The 19,169-nt window shown below is 43.6% G+C and overlaps 1 protein-coding gene across 1 annotated transcript in view; it reads left to right on the forward strand.

Moving 5' to 3' along the window:
• The first annotated feature begins 14,892 nt into the window (after window positions 1–14,892).
• samd4a (sterile alpha motif domain containing 4A) overlaps window positions 14,893–19,169 on the forward strand; it is a 119,240-nt gene continuing 114,963 nt past the window's right edge. The window contains exons 1-2 of the mRNA XM_087990213.1: window positions 14,893–15,032; window positions 15,403–15,929. Of these exons, the coding sequence (XP_087846339.1) occupies window positions 15,734–15,929 (196 nt within the window). The 5' untranslated portion in view covers window positions 14,893–15,032; window positions 15,403–15,733. The remainder of the gene's footprint in view (window positions 15,033–15,402; window positions 15,930–19,169) is intronic.

Raw genomic sequence — 19,169 nt, forward strand, 5'->3', positions numbered from 1 at the left:
TTATGTTTAATTTGTCCCTGGCATCAGATGTTAGCTCTTAATTACCAATATTCCTAAGTAATAGAATTATAATATGGCCAGACACCTTATTGGTTATGTATTCACACACTCAACAAACGCTTTTTCTCCACCATATCAGATGCCACCACGAGGGGTATACTTCCCTCCACGTCCCTATCAGCCTTTTGGAGAGTCCATCCCATCCACAGCTTCCTTGTCAGATCCACTCTGCCCACACCAGCCCTCACCCCACTCCTGGCACCTTCCCCTGCCACCGCAGGAAGTGTAAAACCTGCACCCACACCTCCCCCCTCACCTTCGTCCAAGGCCCCAAAGCACCCTTCCACACCTGACTGAAATTTACTTGTACCTCCACTAATGTTATCTACTGTATCTGTTGGACCCGATGTGGTCTCCTCTACACTGGGGAGACAGGACACCAACTTGTGGATCATTTTAGAGTACATCTCTGGCACACCCGCATCAACCAGCCCCACCGCCCTGTGACTGAACACTTTAACTCCCCATCCCACTCCACCAAGGAGATGCAGGTCCTGGGCTTCCTCCTCCAAACCTAACCACTCGACACTGGAGGAGGAACACCTCATCTTCCGCCTTGGGACTCTGCAACCACACGGGATTAATGTGGATTTCACCAATTTCCTCATTTCCCCTCCCCCCACCTTATCCCAGTCCCAAGCCTTCAACTCGGCACCGCCCTGTGGACCTGTCCTTCACCTTTCCCATCTATCCGCTCTAGCCTCCTATCCGACCTATCACCTTCCCAACCACTTTCATCTACCTAATGCATTCTCAGCTACCTTCCCCCAGCCCTAACCCCCCTGCCCACTAACCCCCCCCCCACCCCCCCATTTACCTCTCAACCCACAAGCCTCATTCCTGATGAAGGGCTTATGCCCAACACAAGGATTCTCCTGCTCCTCAGATGCTGCCTGACTGGCCCTGCTTTTCCAGCACCACATTCTTGACTCTGATTTCCAGTATCTGCAGCCCTCACTTTCTCCTATGTATTGGTTTTATCATGTTCAATAAAATAGTTATAAGCACATATACCAGAGAAGGTGTCAGAGTTTTCTTTGGACAGTTCTTTTCCTGATGTGACCTTTGTTATAGACCAGACTAAAGCCCCTCAAAATAAGTTAAGAACATAGCCTAGAACACAATATTTTCTTATTTTAAAGGCAAGTGCCAACTGTTGCATTCCAGATGCAATTTGATTGCTCAAACTACCAGTCTCGAAGCAAACACACTTTATTCATATGCCCTAGTTAAAATACAAGAAAAGAAAGAAGAAAATGGAATAACTTAACTCTATTGAAAAATGTAGTAGACTAATAGATTATTTAACTACTAAACATTCTGTATACATACTATTGACAAAGGCAACTTCAGTAAAATGGATTGTCTCATATGTAATTCTCCAGTCCAGGAGAGAAAACATCAAGAGAAAACTCAGAGAGAGAGAGAGAGAGATTAGCAGTGAGAGATGTACTGCAGCTTCCAAACCCAGCTTTAAGAGCCCAGCAACTGTGACTGGAAAACCAAAACTAAAAATCCCTATGGGAACTTGACTCCACCCATTCAGGCTGCTTCTATTGTTCCATCTTTTTAAAAACCCTAAAGTCTTCACAAGATGTTTATTTGCTTTTGAGCAGACTGCCTAATACCTCAGCCATAATCTTAATACATCTCTTAAATCCATAGTATTATCACACATTGTTTAAATACTTCAGACCACATAAGTCTTCAAAATGAAAATCTGGCAGGGAGTGATGTTCATGAGTAGAGGAATGTTGGGTGGTAAAAATGTTATGGTTGCCATTGTTTCATTGTCCTGCAACTCCACCAGAGGTTGAAACCAACAGTTCAGGAAATCCTATCTGAGTCTAAACTATGGTATTTGAGGTTATATTGACATGTGTTCAAACTGTGGAATTTGATTACATGATTTGATTCCTTTATAAAGTGTGATTCTAAAACATGATTTTCTCATACGTGGCTGCAATGAAGCCATGAGCAAAGTGGATTTTGCAGGAGCCAAACTAAGCATTGGTGAACAGGTTATTGCTGCATGAGTGTAGCTTGATAGCACCATGAATGATAACTTCTTTCACTTCAAACGTGGAATCAGAAGTGACTGTTGTATCAGAAAAATTATCAAATACCAGGGAACACTTTCTGATATTGGATAAGGTAATCTTGGTAGCAGTTCCTCAAAAAGTGACAGTGCAAGTGGGGCCACAGCTTAAATAGATTGGACAATTAGATGAAGGCAATATAACAGAATTAGAAGCAGAACTCCTCATGATGGGAACATAGCAACAGGAATAGACCATTCAGTCCCTTAAGCCTGTTCTGCCACTCAATGAGATCAAAACTGGGCTAATTCCCTATACTTGCTTTTGGCCCATATCCTTTAATATCTTTGCCTAACAAAAATGTTCTATCTCAGATTTAAAATTAACAACTTACCTTGCATCCACTGCCATTTGTGGAAGAGGGTTCTACACATTAGTCACCTTTGTACGGGAAAGTGCTGCTTAACATCTCTCCTGAATGGTCTGGCCCTAATTCTCAGACTATGCTCTATAGTTTCAGAATCCCCAACCAGTGAAAATAGTGTATCTTTATCTAATCATCTTTTCCTGTAAGTATCTTGAGGACTTCTATCAGATCACCCTTTAACCATCTAAATTCTAGAGAATATAGGCCTAATTTGTGTAATCTTTCCTCATAACGTAACCCCTGAAGTCCAGGAATCATTCTTGTGAACCTATGTTGTACTCTCTCCAAGGCCAATATATCCATCCTAAGGTGTGGTGTCCAGATCAGCTGACAGTAATCCAAGTGGGGTCTAACCAGGGCTTTGTAAAACCTTGCAGCATAACTTTGGTATCCTTGTACTCCAGTCTCTAAATGTAAAGGACAGCATTCCATTAGGACAGCATTTGGTGGCATGGTGGTTCAGTGGTTAGTACTGCTGCCTCACAGTGCCAGGGATCTGAGTTTGATTCCAGCTTGGGCAACTGTCTTTGTGGAATTTGCACATTCTCCCTGTTTCTGCATGGATTTCTCCAGGTGCTCCGGTTTCCTCCCACAATCCAAAGATGTGCAGGTCAGGTGAATTGGCCATGATAAATTGTCCATAGTGTTAGGTGCATTAGTCAGAGGGAAATTGGTCTGGGTGGGTTACTCTTTGGAAGGTCGGTGTGGGCTTATTGGGACAAAGTGCCTGTTTCCACACTGCAGAGAATCTAATCATTACTTTCCTTGACCCCAAAAGAGAAAATGCTGGAAAATCTCAGCAGGTCTGGCAGCATCTGTAAGGAGAGAAAAGAGCTGACATTTCAAGTCTAGCTGACCCTTTGTCAAAGCTGGTCAGACCTGCTGAGATTTTCCAGCATTTTCTCTTTTGGTTTCAGATTCCAGCATCCGCAGTAATTTGCTTTTATTACTTTCCTTGATTGCTTTCTGCACTTGTCTGTGATATTTTAAAGATCTATGTACCTGAAACGCCAAGTCTCTTTGGACATCCACAACATTTAACTTCATATATTTACAATGTACCCTGATACATTCTTTTGCAGTCCAAATTGGATAATTTTACACTTGCTTATGTTGAACTCCATCTGCCACAGTTTGCCTATTCACTTAGTCCATCAATATCCTTTTGTAACTTTATGCTATCATTTACACTATCGACAATGCCACCTACCTTTGTGTCATCAGCAAATTTGGATATATGACTTTCTATGCCATTATTCAAGTCATTAATAAATAGCGTGAATAACTAAGGCCCTAACACAGATCCTGCCAATTATCCCTATTTTCTATCCCCGATCACTCAAACAATTTCCTAGCCATATCAGTAAATTGATTAATTCCGTTAATTCCGTGGGCTTGTACTTCAGTTAACAGACTCGTATATAGGACTTTATCAAATGCCTTCTGGAGGTCCATATCAACAATATTGATAGATATTCCCTGACCACTACTTTAGTGAACATTTTGTGGCTGCCAATAAACTTGAAGATAAACAAATAAGAGGGACAAAAAAAGGAAGTTAGATGTTTGGAGCTTATTCTGATGTACCGGATGAAGGTAACCAACCTTGTTACCTAGATGGATCAGTGCTGAAAATGCCTTTGCTAGTGGGATTTATAAGTCTGAAGTGAAGCTCCTTGCTAAGAGGTGTATGCTAATAATGTGTAACTCTTAATAAATATATAAAGGTAGCTCCAGTTTTATCCTTCAGCAACTGGGTTTCTGGAGTAAAACATGTTATTGTGGCTTGCAATGCCATTTGAACCCCAGACAAGAAAGATATTGTCTTATATTGTTCTTTAGTTTGGCCTTTTAAATAGGCAAGCATTGAGTAGGGTCCTTCTCCTGCATGGCAATTTACTATTTCAAATTGATTTTTTAGCTTTCCCCATGCTTAACTTTGTACATACACTTGCGGCTATACTTGTTGTTTCAAAGCCATAACAGTCGGAAGATTCCAGAAATGAACTCCTCCAAGGCTTTTTTCAACACTAAGCTGCCCATATGTGAGAGCTCAGTAGCTATTGTAGCCTGTCAGCATAACCTACATTTTCTTCATGACATTTTTTGTACACTTAACTTAGACTTTCTCATCTCTTCCTGACCTGAATGTTGGTATTTTGTTCTTAATGGATAATCCATTTACAGTATTGTTCTTTTCTGCCATGTTGATACACTATATCCTGATTTTACTTTTCTCATTTGTCTGAATTTACAGTTGCTTTGCATTCACTTTGCATGCATGGATATTGTGAAGTAACACACTTATCATGACAAACAGAACATGACATTACAGGGTGTTGGTCCAGCTACTCCAGTAAAGATATATGTTTTAGCCAACTGTCCAGAAAATTGGATGTGCACTGAATTTTAAAGCTGGCCAAATTCTGTGTTGGTTTACAGCTGCCAACTTTACAAAAATATATATATACATAATTAGGAGGCGCCGGTATTGGACTGGGCTGTACAAAGTTAAAAATCACACAACATCAGGTTATAGTCCAACAGATTTATTTGGAAGTACTAGCTTTTGGAGCACTGCTCCTTCATCAGGTGGTTGTGGAAAATAAGATTGTAAGATACAGAATTTATAGCAAAAGTTTACAGTGTGATATAACTGAAATTACCACATTGAAAAAGACCTGGATTGTTTGTTAAGTCTCTCATCTTTTAGAATGACTACATTGATTTCAGTTATTCAGAGAATCCAGAGAAAGTATATTTCTGTTAGTGTGAAAGTAAAGGCTGATAGGTATAGGGAATGGTGGATGACTATAAAAATTGAGGGTTTGGTTAAGAAAAAGAAGGAAACATATGTCAGGTATAGACAGGATAGATCGAGTGAATCCTTAGAAGAGTATAAAGGAAGTAGGAGTATACTTAAGAGGGAAATCAGGAGGGCAAAAAGGGGACATGAGATAGCTTTGGCAAATAGAATTAAGGAGAATCCAAAGAGGTTTTACAAATACATTAAGGACAAAATGGGTAACTAGGGAGAGAATAGGGCCCCTCAAAGATCAGCAAGGCGGCCTTTGTGTGGAGCCGCAGAAAATGGGATGATGCTAAATGAGTATTTTGCATCAGTATTTACTGGGGAAAAGGATATGGACGATATAGACTGTAGGGAAATAGATGGTGACATCTTGCAAAATGTCCATGTTACAGAGGAGGAAATGCTGGATGTCTTGAAACGGGTAAAGGTGGATAAATCCCCAGGACCTGATCAGGTGTATCCGAGAACTCTGTGGGAAGCTAGAGAAGTGATTGCTGGGCCTCTTGCTGAGATATTTGTATCATTGATAGTCACAGCTAAGGTGCCGGAAGACTGGAGGTTGGCTAGCGTGGTGCCACTGTTTAAGAAGGGTGGTAAGGACAAGCCAGGGAACTATGGACCAGTGAGCCTGACGTCGGTGGTGGGCAAGTTGTTGGAGGGAATCCTGAGGGACAGGATGTACATGTATTTGGAAAGGCAAGGGATAGTCAACATGGCTTTGTGCATGGGAAATCATGTCTCTCAAACTTGCATGAGTGGTAGATGTGACCTATATGGACTTCAGTAAGGTGTTCAACAAGGTTCCCAATGGGAGACTGATTAGCAAGGTTAGATCTCACGGAATACAGGGAGAACTAGCTATTTGGATACAAACTGGCTCAAAGGTAGAAGACAGAGGGTGACAGGGTTACCTCAGATTACAACAGGATCTTGATCAGATGGGCCAATGGACTGAGAAGTGGCAGATGGAGTTTAATTCAGATAAATGCGAGGTGCTGCATTTTGGGAAAGCAAATCTTAGCAGGACTTATACACTTAATGGTAAGGTCCTAGGGAGTGTTGCTGAACAAAGAGACCTTGGAGTGCAGGATCATAGCTCCTTGAAAGTGGAGTCGCAGGTAGATAGGATAGTGAAGACGGCATTTGGTATGCTTTCCTTTATTGGTCAAAAAATTGAGTACAGGAGTTGGGAGGTCATGTTGCATCTTTACAGGACATTGGTTAGGCCACTGTTGGAATATTGCATGCAATTCTGGTCTCCTTCCTTTCGGAAAGATGTTGTGAAACTTGAAAGGGTTCAGAAAAGATTTACAAGGATGTTGCCAGGGTTGGAGGATTTGAGCAAAAGGGAGAGGCTGAACAGGCTGGGGCTTTTTCCCTGGAGCGTTGGAGGTTGAGGGATGACCTTTATAGAGGTTTACAAAATTATGAGGGGCATGGATAGGGTAAGTAGGCCAAGCCTTTTCCCTGGGGTCAGAGAGTTCAGAACTAGAGAGCATAGGTTGAGGGTGAGAGGGGAAAGATATAAAAGAGACCGACTGGGCAACTTTTTCATGTGTGTAGAATGAGCTGGCAGAGAAAGTGGTGGAGGCTGGTACAATTGCAACATTTAAGAGACATTTGGATGGGTATATGAATAGGAAGGATTTGGAGGGATATGGGCCGAGTGCTGGCAAGTGGGACTAGATTGGATTTGGATATCTGGTTGGCATGGACGGGTTGGATCGAAGAGTCTGTTTCCATGCTGTACATCTCTATGACTCTATATGTAAATCGCAAAACTTTTTAAAACAAGTGAACGTTAACAATTGGTGTCATGTCAACCCAGATAATGTGTTGAAGGTGTAATCTTCCCTGTAAGGCTGTCTGTGCCACAATGATCAGACTGATTCTAATCTAAAAGATGGATTTACAGAATCTTACATGGATTCATGCAGTTTTTGAGCAAAGTAAAATGTAATTCTGCAAGCACAAATTCACCCCACAAACTGAGACGTGTATGTGTGCATGTGTTTTTGGGGGGGTATTGTTATGAGTGTTTGTGAGAGTGTGTGTATGTCTGTGAGAATGTATTGTGGGAATGTATGAGAGAGGGTCTGCATGAGTGTGTTTGTCTGTAGGAGTGTGTGTGTCTGTGCATGTGTATCTGTGTGTGTATCTGTTTGTGTGTGGGTACCCTTCGTTGTACAGTACAGGTACTTCCCAGGACCTGAAAAACTACGCCATGGTTTTTACAGCGTGCAACACATTATCAATGAGGATGATCACCTCAGCAAGACCTTCCCCACACCTCCACTTCTCGCCTTTAAAAAGCCACCAAACCTCAAACAGATCATTGCTCATAGCAAACTGCCTGGCTCTCAGGACTATACCATACAACCTTGTCATGGTAGATGCTGCAAGACGTGTCAGAATGTTGACACCGATGCCACCATTACGCATGGAGACACCTTCCAAGATAGAACATAGAACATAGAAGAATACAGCGCAGTACAGGCCCTTCGGCCCTTGATGTTGCGCCGATCCAAGCCCACCTAACCTACACTAGCCCACTATCCTCCATATGCCTATCCAATGCCCGCTTAAATGCCCATAATGAGGGAGAGTCCACCACTGCTACTGGCAGGGCATTCCATGAACTCACGACTCGCTGAGTAAAGAACCTACCCCTAACATCTGTCCTATACCGACCCCCCCTTAATTTAAAGCTATGCCCCCTTGTAATAGCTGACTCCATACGTGGAAAAAGATTCTCACTGTCGACCCTATCTAAACCCCTAATCATCTTATACACCTCTATCAAGTCACCCCTAAACCGTCTTTTCTCCAATGAAAACAACCCCAAGTGCCTCAGCCTTTCCTCATACGATCTTTCTACCATACCAGGCAACATCCTGGTAAACCTCCTCTGCACCCGTTCCTGTGCCTCCACATCCTTCCTATAGTATGGCGACCAAAACTGCACACAATACTCCAGATTTGGCCGCACAGAGTCTTATACAACTGCAACATGATCTCAGTATTCCGGAACTCAATTCCTCTACCAATAAAAGCCAGTACGCCATATGCCTTCTTCACCGCACTATTTACCTGAGTGGCAACTTTCAAAGATTTGTGTACATGGACACCAAGATCCCTCTGCTCATCCACACTACCAAGTATCCGACCGTTAGCCCAGTACCCCATCTTTTTATTACTCTTACCAAAGTGAATCACCTCACACTTAGCTACATTGAACTCCATTTGCCACCTTTCTGCCCAGTTCTGCAGCTCATCTATATCCCGCTGTAACCTGCCACATCCTTCCTCACTGTCTACAACTCCTCCGACGTTCGTATCATCCGCAAACTTACTCACCCAACCTTCTAACCCTTCCTCCAGGTCATTTATAAAAATGACAAACAGCAATGGTCCCAAAACAGATCCTTGCGGAACACCGCTAATGATGGCACTCCAAGATGAACATTTGCCATCAACTACTACCCTCTGTCTTCTTCCAGCCAGCCAACTCCTAATCCAAACCTCCAACTCACCCTCAATGCCATACCTCCATATTTTTTGCAGTAGTCTACCATGGGGAACCTTATCAAACGCCTTACTAAAATCCATATACACCACATCTACTGCTTTCCCCTCGTCCACCTCCTTAGTCACCTTCTCAAAGAATTCAATAAGGTTTGTGAGGCACGACCTGCCCTTCACAAAACCATGCTGACTATCCTTGATCACATTATTCCTATCCAGATGTTCATAAATCCTATCCCTTACAATTCTCTCTAAGATTTTGCCCACAACAGAAGTGAGACTCACCGGCCTATAGTTACTAGGGTTATCCCTACTCCCCTTCTTGAACAAGGGAACCACATTTGCTAGCCTCCAATCTTCTGGCACTACTCCTGTAGACAACGAGGACATAAAAATCAAGACCAATGGCTCTGCAATCTCTTCCCTTGCTTCCCAGAGAATCCTAGGATAAATGCCATCAGGCCCAGGGGACGTATCTATTTTCACCCTTTCCAGAATTTCCAACACCTCTTCTCTACATACCTCAAAGCCATCCATTCTACTTAATTGTGACTCAGTACTCACATTGACAACAATGTCCTGTTCCTGATTGAATACTGAGGAAAAGTATTCATTCAGTGTCTCCCCAATCTCTTCAGCCTCCACACGCAACTTCCCACTACTATCCTTGACTGGACCTATTCCTACCCTAGTCATTCTTTTATTCCTGACATACCTATAGAAAGCCTTAGGGTTTTCCCTAATCCTACCAACTAAGGACCTTTCATGTCCCCTCCTTGCTGCTCTTAGCTCTCTCTTCAGGTCCTTCCTGGCTATCTTATAACTCTCAATCGCCCCAATTGAACCTTCACGCCTCATCTTTACATAGGCCGCCCTCTTCCATTTAACAAGGGATTCCAATTCCTTATTAAACCACGGCTCCCTCACACGACCCTTTCCTCCCTGCCTGACGGGCACATACTTATCAAGGACACTCAATAGTTGCTCCTTGAACAAGCTCCACATATCAATTACACCCTTGCCTTGAAGCTTACTTTTCCAGGCCACACATCCTAAGTTATACCTCACAGCATCATAATTTCCCTGCCCCCATCTATAACTCTTGCCCTGTAGTGCACACTTATCCCTCTCCATCACTAGAGTAAAGGTCACCGAATTGTGGTCACTGTCCCCAAAGTGCTCACCTACCTCTAATTCTAACACCTGGCCTGGTTCATTACCCAGAACCAAATCCAGTATGGCCTCACCTCTTGTTGGCCTATCTACATATTGTGTCAGGAAACCCTCCTGCACACATTGGACAAACACTGACCCATCTAACGATCTTGAGCTATAGCTTTCCCAATTAATATCAGGAAAGTTAAAGTCCCCCATAACAACCACCCTATTACTTTCACTCTTCTCTTGAATCATCCTCGCAATCCTTTCTTCTACGTTTCTGGGACTATTAGGAGGCCTGTAAAAAACTCCTAACAGGGTGAGCTCACCTTTCCTATTCCTAACCTCAGCCCAAACTACCTCAGATGGCGAGTCTTCATCCATCGTCCTTTCCACAGCTGTAGTACTATCTTTGACAAGCAATGCCACACCTCCCCCTCTTTTACCCTCACCTCTGACCCTACTAAAACATTTAAACCCTGGAACCTGCAACAGCCAATCCTGTCCCTGTTCTACCCATGTCTCCGTAATAGCCACAACATCGAAGTCCCAGGTACCAACCCACGCTGCAAGTTCACCTACCTTATTTCGTATACTTCTTGCATTGAAGTATACACACTTCAAACCACTTTCCTGTTTACAGGCACCCTCCTTTGAAATTGATGCCCTGTTCCTAACCTCCCTACATTCCAGGTCCTGCACCCTAAAGCTACAGTCTGGGTTCCCATGCCCCTGCAGAGTTAGTTTAAACCCCCCCCCAAGAGCACTAGCAAACCTCCCACCAAGGATACTGGTGCCCCTCAGGTTCAGGTGTAGACCATCCTGTTTATAGAGGTCCCACCTTCCCCAGAAATACCGGAATCCCTCCCTCCTGCACCATCCCTGTAGCCACGCATTTAACTGTTCTCTCTCCCTATTCCTCGACTCTCTATCACGTGGCACAGGTAACAAACCAGAGACAACAACTCTGTTCGTTCTAACTCTGAGCTTCCAACCTAGCTCCCTGAAAGCCTGCCTAACATCCTCAGCGCTCCTCCTACCTATGTCATTGGTGCCAATGTGGACTACGACTTCGGGCTGCTCCCCCTCCCCCTTAAGGACCCGGAAAACACGATCAGAGACATCACGTACCCTTGCACCTGGGAGGCAACATACCAAACGTGAGTCTCTCTCGTTCCCACAAAACCTCCTATCTGTGCCCCGAACTATCGAGTCCCCAATTACTATTGCTCTGCTCTTCTCCACCCTTCCCTTCTGAGTAACGGGGACAGGCTCCGTGCCAGAGGCCTGAGCCCCGTTACTTGCCCCTGGTAAGTCGTCCCCCCCACAAGTATCCAAAACGGTATGCTTGTTCTTGAGGGGAACGGCCGCAGGGGGTCCCTGCACTGGCTGCTTCCTCCCAGTCCCCCTCACTGTCACCCATCTATCTGCCATCTTTGGAGTTACTACTTCCCTAAAGCTCCGATCTATGACCCCCTCTGCCTCCCGAATGATCCTAAGTTCATCCAACTCCAGCTCCAGTTCCCTAACACGGTCTTGGAGGAGCTGGAGATGGGTGCACTTCCTGCAAGTGTTATCAGCAGGGACGTCCATGGCATCCCTCACCTCAAACAAAGATGTACGTGGCAGGTACTCATGTGACTCAGCAAGGCAAAAGTGAAGACTGCAGATGCTGGAAACCAGAGTTTAGATCAGAGTGGTACTGGAAAAGCACAGCAGGTCAGGCAGCATCTGAGGAGCAGGAAAATCGACATTCGAGCAAAAGCCCTTCATCAGGAATAGAGGCAGGAAGCCTCCAGGGTGGAGAGACCCTGGAGGCTTCTTGCTTCTATTCCCGATGAAGGGCTTTTGCCTGAAATTCGATTTTCCTGCTCCTCGGATGCTGCCTGACCTGCTGTGCTTTTCCAGCACCACTCTGATCTAAACTCATGTGACTCAGCCAATGTTGTCTATCTCATATGCTGCAGGCAAGGATGCCCTGAGGCATGGTGCATTAGCGAGACCAAGCAGAGGCTACGGCAACGGATGAATGGTCACCGCACAACAATCAACAGACAGGAGTGTTCCCTCCCAGTCCGAGAACACTTCAGTGGTCCGGGACATTTGACCTCGGACCTTCGGGTGACTGCCCTCCAATTCGGGCTTCGGGACAGGCAACAACGAAAAGTGGCCGAGCAGAGGCTGTTAGCCAAGTTTGATACCCATAGAGATGGCCTCAACTGGGACCTTGGGTTCATGTCACACTACAGGTGACCCCATTGCACTATACACACACACAGACAGACAGACACTCTCTCCTACAGACACACACTCAAGCAGACCCTCTCTCATATGCTCACACATACATTCTCACAATATGTTCTCACAGACTTATACCTGTTTACACTCACATACACTCACTCTCTCACAGACACATAACACGTCCCCCACCCCCGCAAACACACACGCAAGTTTGTGGGGTGAATTTGCACTTGCAGAATTACATTTTAATTTGCTCAAAAACTGCATAAATCCATGTAAGATTCTATAAATCCATCTTTTAGATTAGAATCAGTCTGACCATTGTGGCACAGACATCCTTAACAGGGAAGCTCACACCTCAATACATTATCTGGGCCGACAGGACACCAATTTTTAAAGTTCACTTGAGAGTGTAACTTTTTAAAAAAAGGTTTTTCAATTTGCATATGAAAGAACTGAAACCAACATGGTCATTCTAAAAGACGAGAGACTTAACAAACAATCCAGGTCTTTTCCAATGTGGTAATTTCAGTTATATCACACTGTAAACTTTTGCTATAAATTCTGTGTCTTACAGTCTCATTCTCCCCAACCACCTGATGAAGGAGCACCTGATGTTGGACTACAATCTGGTGTTGTATGACTTTTTAAACTTTATACGCACAGATATAGTTAAATAAAACTCATCTGCATTATAATTTCATTTTATTTCATTAAATCTTCTGAAGCCTTCAGAGTTCTGAAGGGGAACAAATAAGAATTTTACATGATGCATGCCACATGTATTTTTGGGCATCAGTAATAAAAGTCACCACATCCCTGCCAGAACATTGGGCTAATCTCTCATGCCATAGACCTGAGTGGGGGTGACTTGACACCTCAGCGATGGAAGAAGTTCAGAATTGAACCAACACTATTTGTGTCACTCTGCTTTGCAAACCAACCATCCAGCCAACTGACCTAACTGATTCCCATTACTTTGAGATGTTAAATGCATTGTTTTTTAAATAGAACTTCGACCTATTCGTACATTATGTCAACTCCGTGGGGATGTGGAGCTTGAATGCAGGCCTTCTGACTTAAGGAACTGCTACACAGAAGCCCCCCAAATAAATTTTGATTCCACTTTGTGCAATGGTGGGATTCAACTGACACCCCCCCCCCCCCATGTCGGCAGCGAATCGGGCCAGTCTTCTGGGGGATTAACTAATGCAGTGACATGTCGACACGACCAGCAGCACAACCATTCTCCTGACACGATGTATTGGGGGGGGGGGGGGGGGGGGAATGGTGAGGCCCAGGTCACGTGCTGAGACACCGCGTGCTGGGGACCGATAGGCCGCGCTCTTCCCAGCAGCGGGGGGGTCAGCGAGCGGCGGCCGAGGGAGCCCGACACCCGGGCCGCCGCTCCCGTCAATCAACCGCTCGGCCGTGGGGCACGGGACGGGACGGTGAGTGGGAAAAGACAGAAGAGAAATTGATCGCTGCGGAAACTTCAGCTGCGGTTCCAATTCAAACCGACATCTTGGCTGCGCGTGCGGCGAGCACCTAGCAACGAAGCCGTTAGGGCGGTGCGGTGCAGGAGCAGCAACCCCCACCCGCCTCCCCAATTTCACACAAGCAGAGGGGCGGGGCCTAGGGCGCTGCGGTAGAGCCGGTAAATGTGTGTAGGTAAAAACGATGACTGCAGATGCTGGAAACCAGATTCTGGATGAGTGGTGCTGGAAGAGCACAGCAGTTCAGGCAGCATCCGAGGAGCAGTGAAATCGACGAGGGCTTTTGCTCCTCGGATGCTGCCTGAACTGCTGTGCTCTTCCAGCACCACTAATCCGGTAAATGTGTGTGTGTTCTGATGTTGAGTGGGGGGAGGGGAGGGGAGGGAAAGGCTGGGTGCTGCTGGGCGGGGCGGCACTGGAAGCCCCGCCCGGTCTGAATACACGAGGGAGGGGGAGGGGGATGGGCTCCCGTCCCCCTCCCCCTCCCCCTCCCCGCTGTTCCTGGCCCTCCCATGACGTAATGGTGAATGTTAAAAACTCACGCGGGGGGGGGGGAGAGAGAGGCCTAAAAATAAATTCAACTTTGTGGAGCCGGCGGTCATTACTGCTACTATAATACCACCACCATCACTGTGGCGGCGGTGGGTATTATCCTGGCCCGAGGGAGCGGCCCCAAGTTGAAAGTGCACCATGATCACTCCCCCTGAGCGGAGCCTGCAGTCAGCAGCAGGTCGGTGTGTCAGCCTCTGGAAAGTGCGTCGGCCGCTGCAGCTGTAACGGGGAGGAGTCTTTGAGTCATATTTATTAATAATCTTCACACATGCTGCGCCTTTCATGTTATTTTTAGCCGATTTCAGGATTCGCTTTCTGTTTTGATGATGACAAATGTTTATTGGGGGCGGGTTATTATTAATGTTTGGGATTAAAAAGGTTTTTATTTAAAATAAGAGAACCAATGCTTTAGATATTCGCCTTTTAAAACTCCTGCCAACACCACAGGCGGATGGAGCTAACTTTTCTACAGTTTTTTTTTAAAAGAGACAAAATCCCAATTTTAAAACTGGCTTGTTTTGTAAAGGTAATTGTTCCATTTCTCCGAGGTGGACAGATGCCTGTGGAGTTGCTGTGAGTTTCCGCAGTGTTGAACGGGGCAGGGCAGCGCAGCGCAGCGTTCATACCAACGTGGTGAAAGGTCCATCCTGCGGGTTCATTCTTTCAGACTGACATGGAAAATCCCAATCAAGGCGATGGCTGCAGACGGTCGCGTATTTGAGGTTTGGGTGGATAGTTTATTTTAGTCTCAGCCGCTCTGCATTGGGCCTAAACCCAGAGGAATTGCATTGCTCTGCATTGCTTTTGGAAACGTTTAAACAGCCTGTTGGCTGGCTAGCGGCTCTTCTAGTTTCTTAAATAATGAGTTGCTTCAAAGCGTAATATTTTATCATTTCAGGACCATTTGTAGACTGAGTGCTTTGAATGCTTAATTACAAACCTAAGAGTTGCTGCATTATAATTTGCAATGAATGACTAGTTGCTGCAGGCAAAGGGAGGGGAAAACAGAGATCCACCGCTTCAACGTAAAGTTTGGACTTATTCAATGACGGTAAATTTCAACGGCCGTTTTTCTTTTGGTTTCCTTTGCAGTTTTGACCATGCATGGGAATGCGGGCGTTGGGAATTAATATTGATATCGTGGCAGGAGGAGATCTAAAATTCGAGCTCTGTTAATTCTGACAGGTGATATACTTGTTGTGCCTATTAAATTTTTGGCCCGCTGTTGATTGCCTTGGAGGAAGACGGAGCGTGTCAACAGTGACGTTATTCTACAGAAAAGGAAAGAAAAAATCGCAACTCGATCCACACAAAATGTGACAACCCCTCCTCTACATGCATGTGAGCTTGGTTTTTTTGGGTGCCTTGCATCGAAGAATCCCAACGACATAAACTCGCCCAGTGCTGAGGCTGTTCCTTAATCATGATGTTTCGAGATCAAGTCGGCGTTCTTGCAGGATGGTTTAAAGGGTGGAATGAATGTGAACAAACTGTAGCTTTGTTGTCTCTGTTGAAACGAGTGAGCCGGACACAGGCTCGTTTCCTTCAGATTTGTCTAGAGCATTCTTTGTCCGATTGCACCGAGCTTCATATTCTCGAGGGAGAGGCAAATGATCCCGGTAAGTTTAATGCAACTAATTATTTTCATGCTGCTTATCCAAACTCGGAGCCGGGGTTGTGACGAAATCGTTCCAGTTTAATAATTTAATTTAACGTGTATTTTATATCATTTTAAATTGACAATTGATGTATTTCATTGCGGTATTGAAGGAACATCACATCAACGTAAGGAGTAAAACGCTTTGATGCATCTTGTTCTGCAATTTCCTGTACAATAATCCAGTCATGTCACGTAGAGTCTGGGTATCCTGTGCTTTCTGGACAACGTGGCTTGGTCTCTTTTTTCCGATCATTTCTATTTCAGCGATTCAAATCTCTATCTCAGTATTGAATATGCCATATTTTTCATTCTGTTTACGAATATCGCAGTTTAACACCTATTTGGTTCTCAAACCAAAAGGAATGCATTTAAATTGGCATAGACACTCATCCAATTTTAGGTAAAGAACCTAATTTTCTGAGTACGCAGAAGTGAAGGCCAAAAGTCTGAGTTGATTTGTGTGTTAGAAATAAAATGTAAATAGGACCCTAGTAGAAGTTGGAGAATGTAGCGTGTAGTCACCGTTTACGGAGAGGCACATAGTCATATCTGTGTCGAAGCTGCGGTTGAAATAATATATGAACATATTTGTACTATAATGTTTCATCCTGGCCTATGCAGTAGATAGAATGTGATAGGGTTGACTTAAGGGAATATTCAAGCCTGTAAGAATTCCGTACAAATAGTTATTTAAAACTGACACAGTTGCAGCACCAGATCAAATTATGTATATCTTCACTTTTTTTCATAGGAGTACAAAGGGTGTATTGGGGAGAAGTAATAGAAGCCTGTGTTCACTGGTGGAATTCTTTTAGGCTTGATTGCAGTGGGATACTGAACAGAGCCCTTAGTGTTTACTCAGAGAAAAGAATGCACAATCCTCTTCCAGCTGTTCCATATTAGAGCACAGAGCCTGCAAGACTTGGCAGCTGTCTGTACTGCCATTTGCTGACAGCCTCCAGTACTGTGCTCTGCTGTTAGGATATTTATGCATGGTTTCAGCAAGGAGAAAACTATTCTAGTCTATGAATCTGAAATTATTATGTTGGGGGATGGGAATTTAAATATTTGTGTGCAGTTTTATTTAAAGTGCAAAAAAGAGCACTAGTTATATAGTTTCAAAATAATACTAACATGACTGCATTTGTACACTAGAAGTTGGGTGTGGAGTCAGAAGAAATATATATTTGCTGTATAGTATGGATGGGAGAAGCTTGATAAAAACATTCAGTGAGGTACCTGCTCTGTGCAGTCTTTTTAAAAATATAATATTAGTTTAGGAATATAAACACAAATGTTTTTAAATGCGCTACTTTATTGGAAGTTACATTAGCTAGCAACAGCTTATTGCCTCGTGGATTCTTTTCCATGGGTCATCTTTTATTTGATTTACAATCTACACTGGGTAACCCCACTGTGAAAGGTTATACTTTTTTAAAAAAAAGTTCCATACTACTTTCTTTCTGTGTTCACTGTTTGTACATTGCAAGATTATAATTCATAAGGAAGAGATGCAATTTTGTGCCAGCAGTCAAACATGTACATAGTTTATAATTGAATTTCCTAGGGGCAATTCTGAGCAATTGTATTCAGAGTTATCATGGTTTTGACTACAATGGTGCTGAGTTCCAGAATTGGGAAATAAACCAGGAAACTTTTTTTTTCTGTGCAAATTGAATTTCAATCATTAGATCTATAAACTGAGATCCTTTCCAAAAGGCTAACCTGCCAAGAGCTGGGCTTAAAGTTATTTAAAGAATACAATTTATATACTGTAAGGCGGTTTGTGCTTGGAGAACTAACTACAATAAACATTTGCTTAAATAATAATTGATGGCTTAAGCAGTTCGGATAAGTGCTTTGAATTGAACTTGTAATATTTAAAACTACATAGTTCCTTGACTTTAGAACTTCCCTAAACAATCTTTAAATCTGGAAAGAGAAGTCCTAAATCTAAATGTGATTGCAAGGTAGAAACTATGGCACTCCCTCCTCTCCTTGGGCCTAATTTGTGAATGGGATGTAAGCTCTCTCAAATCTTAAATTGCAATTGACACAAGATTTGTGGCCTTTTGGGAGGGAGAGTGTTTCATATTATTGCCCTTTATGATATGGAAAAGTGGCCTAAATCTAATTTGCCTACGTTCTGGATTCCTCTAAATGAAATAGCTTCTCCAGTTTGAGAGAGCAAATATACTTTTGTTCATTTTGAACACATGGATTACATCAACCCATAATCTTAAATTTGAGGATAAAACCAGTTTTTGTAACCTGTCGTTCATATTTCTTTGATACTAGAGTTTACTCTGGCAATCTGTAACTTTCAGAAAACAACATATCCAGGTGTTTTGGTTCCCAAACCTGATGTGCATTATTTCAGATATGATCAAGGCTTTCTACAAAAGGAAAGTTGTTACTTTATCTCTAGGAAATTGGAAATGTAAAGTTTAACATTTCTATACTTTATGCATATTCTGCACTTGGCTTGTTGGATAGAGTTCTCACCACACCAGCTCTTCTATCCAGGCTGTTCTTTCATGGAATAGGTTGTTCTGAGAGGTAGTGAAGTTTATACAACTGAGGAGAATTGATAACCTAAACTTTAGCTCTAACTTGTGTTGCTTGGCATTCTAAGCTTTGTTTGAATTCTAATCTTGATTTTTCTTGTTTGAGATTTTATACAAAAAAAAGGGAGATTATCATGTAATGGGATGTGCTATCTTTACCACCTTGGTGATGGCATGAATGTAAAAAGCACTAGCCTAATAGCAATGGTGTAACCACTGTCAATTGTCTTAAAAACCTGTTTCATTAATGTCCATTAGGGAAGGAAATCTGCCATCCTTACCTTGTCTCGCCTATGTTTGACACCCTCTGAGCTATTAAGGATGGGCATTAGGTGCTGACCAGGTCATCGATGTCTACATCCAATACACACCTATACACATCAGAGTTTGTAATGCAGAATTGTGGTGAGAATGGTAGCTGAGTAGATAGCCAATTGGATACAGAACTGGCTCAAAGGTAGAAGACAGCGTGGTGGTGGTGGGGGGTTTGTTCGTTCAGACTGGAGGCCTGTGACCAGTGGAGTGCCACAAGGATCGGTGCTGGGTCCTGTACTTTTTGGTCATAAACTATTTGGATGCGAGCATAAGAGATACAGTTAGTAAGTTTGCAGATGACACCAAAATTGGAGGTG

This window comes from Chiloscyllium plagiosum, unplaced genomic scaffold (assembly GCF_037043375.1).
Source record: "Chiloscyllium plagiosum isolate Xiang-an unplaced genomic scaffold, Cpla_swu_hap1 HiC_scaffold_8, whole genome shotgun sequence".
Classification (NCBI taxonomy): domain Eukaryota; kingdom Metazoa; phylum Chordata; class Chondrichthyes; order Orectolobiformes; family Hemiscylliidae; genus Chiloscyllium; species Chiloscyllium plagiosum.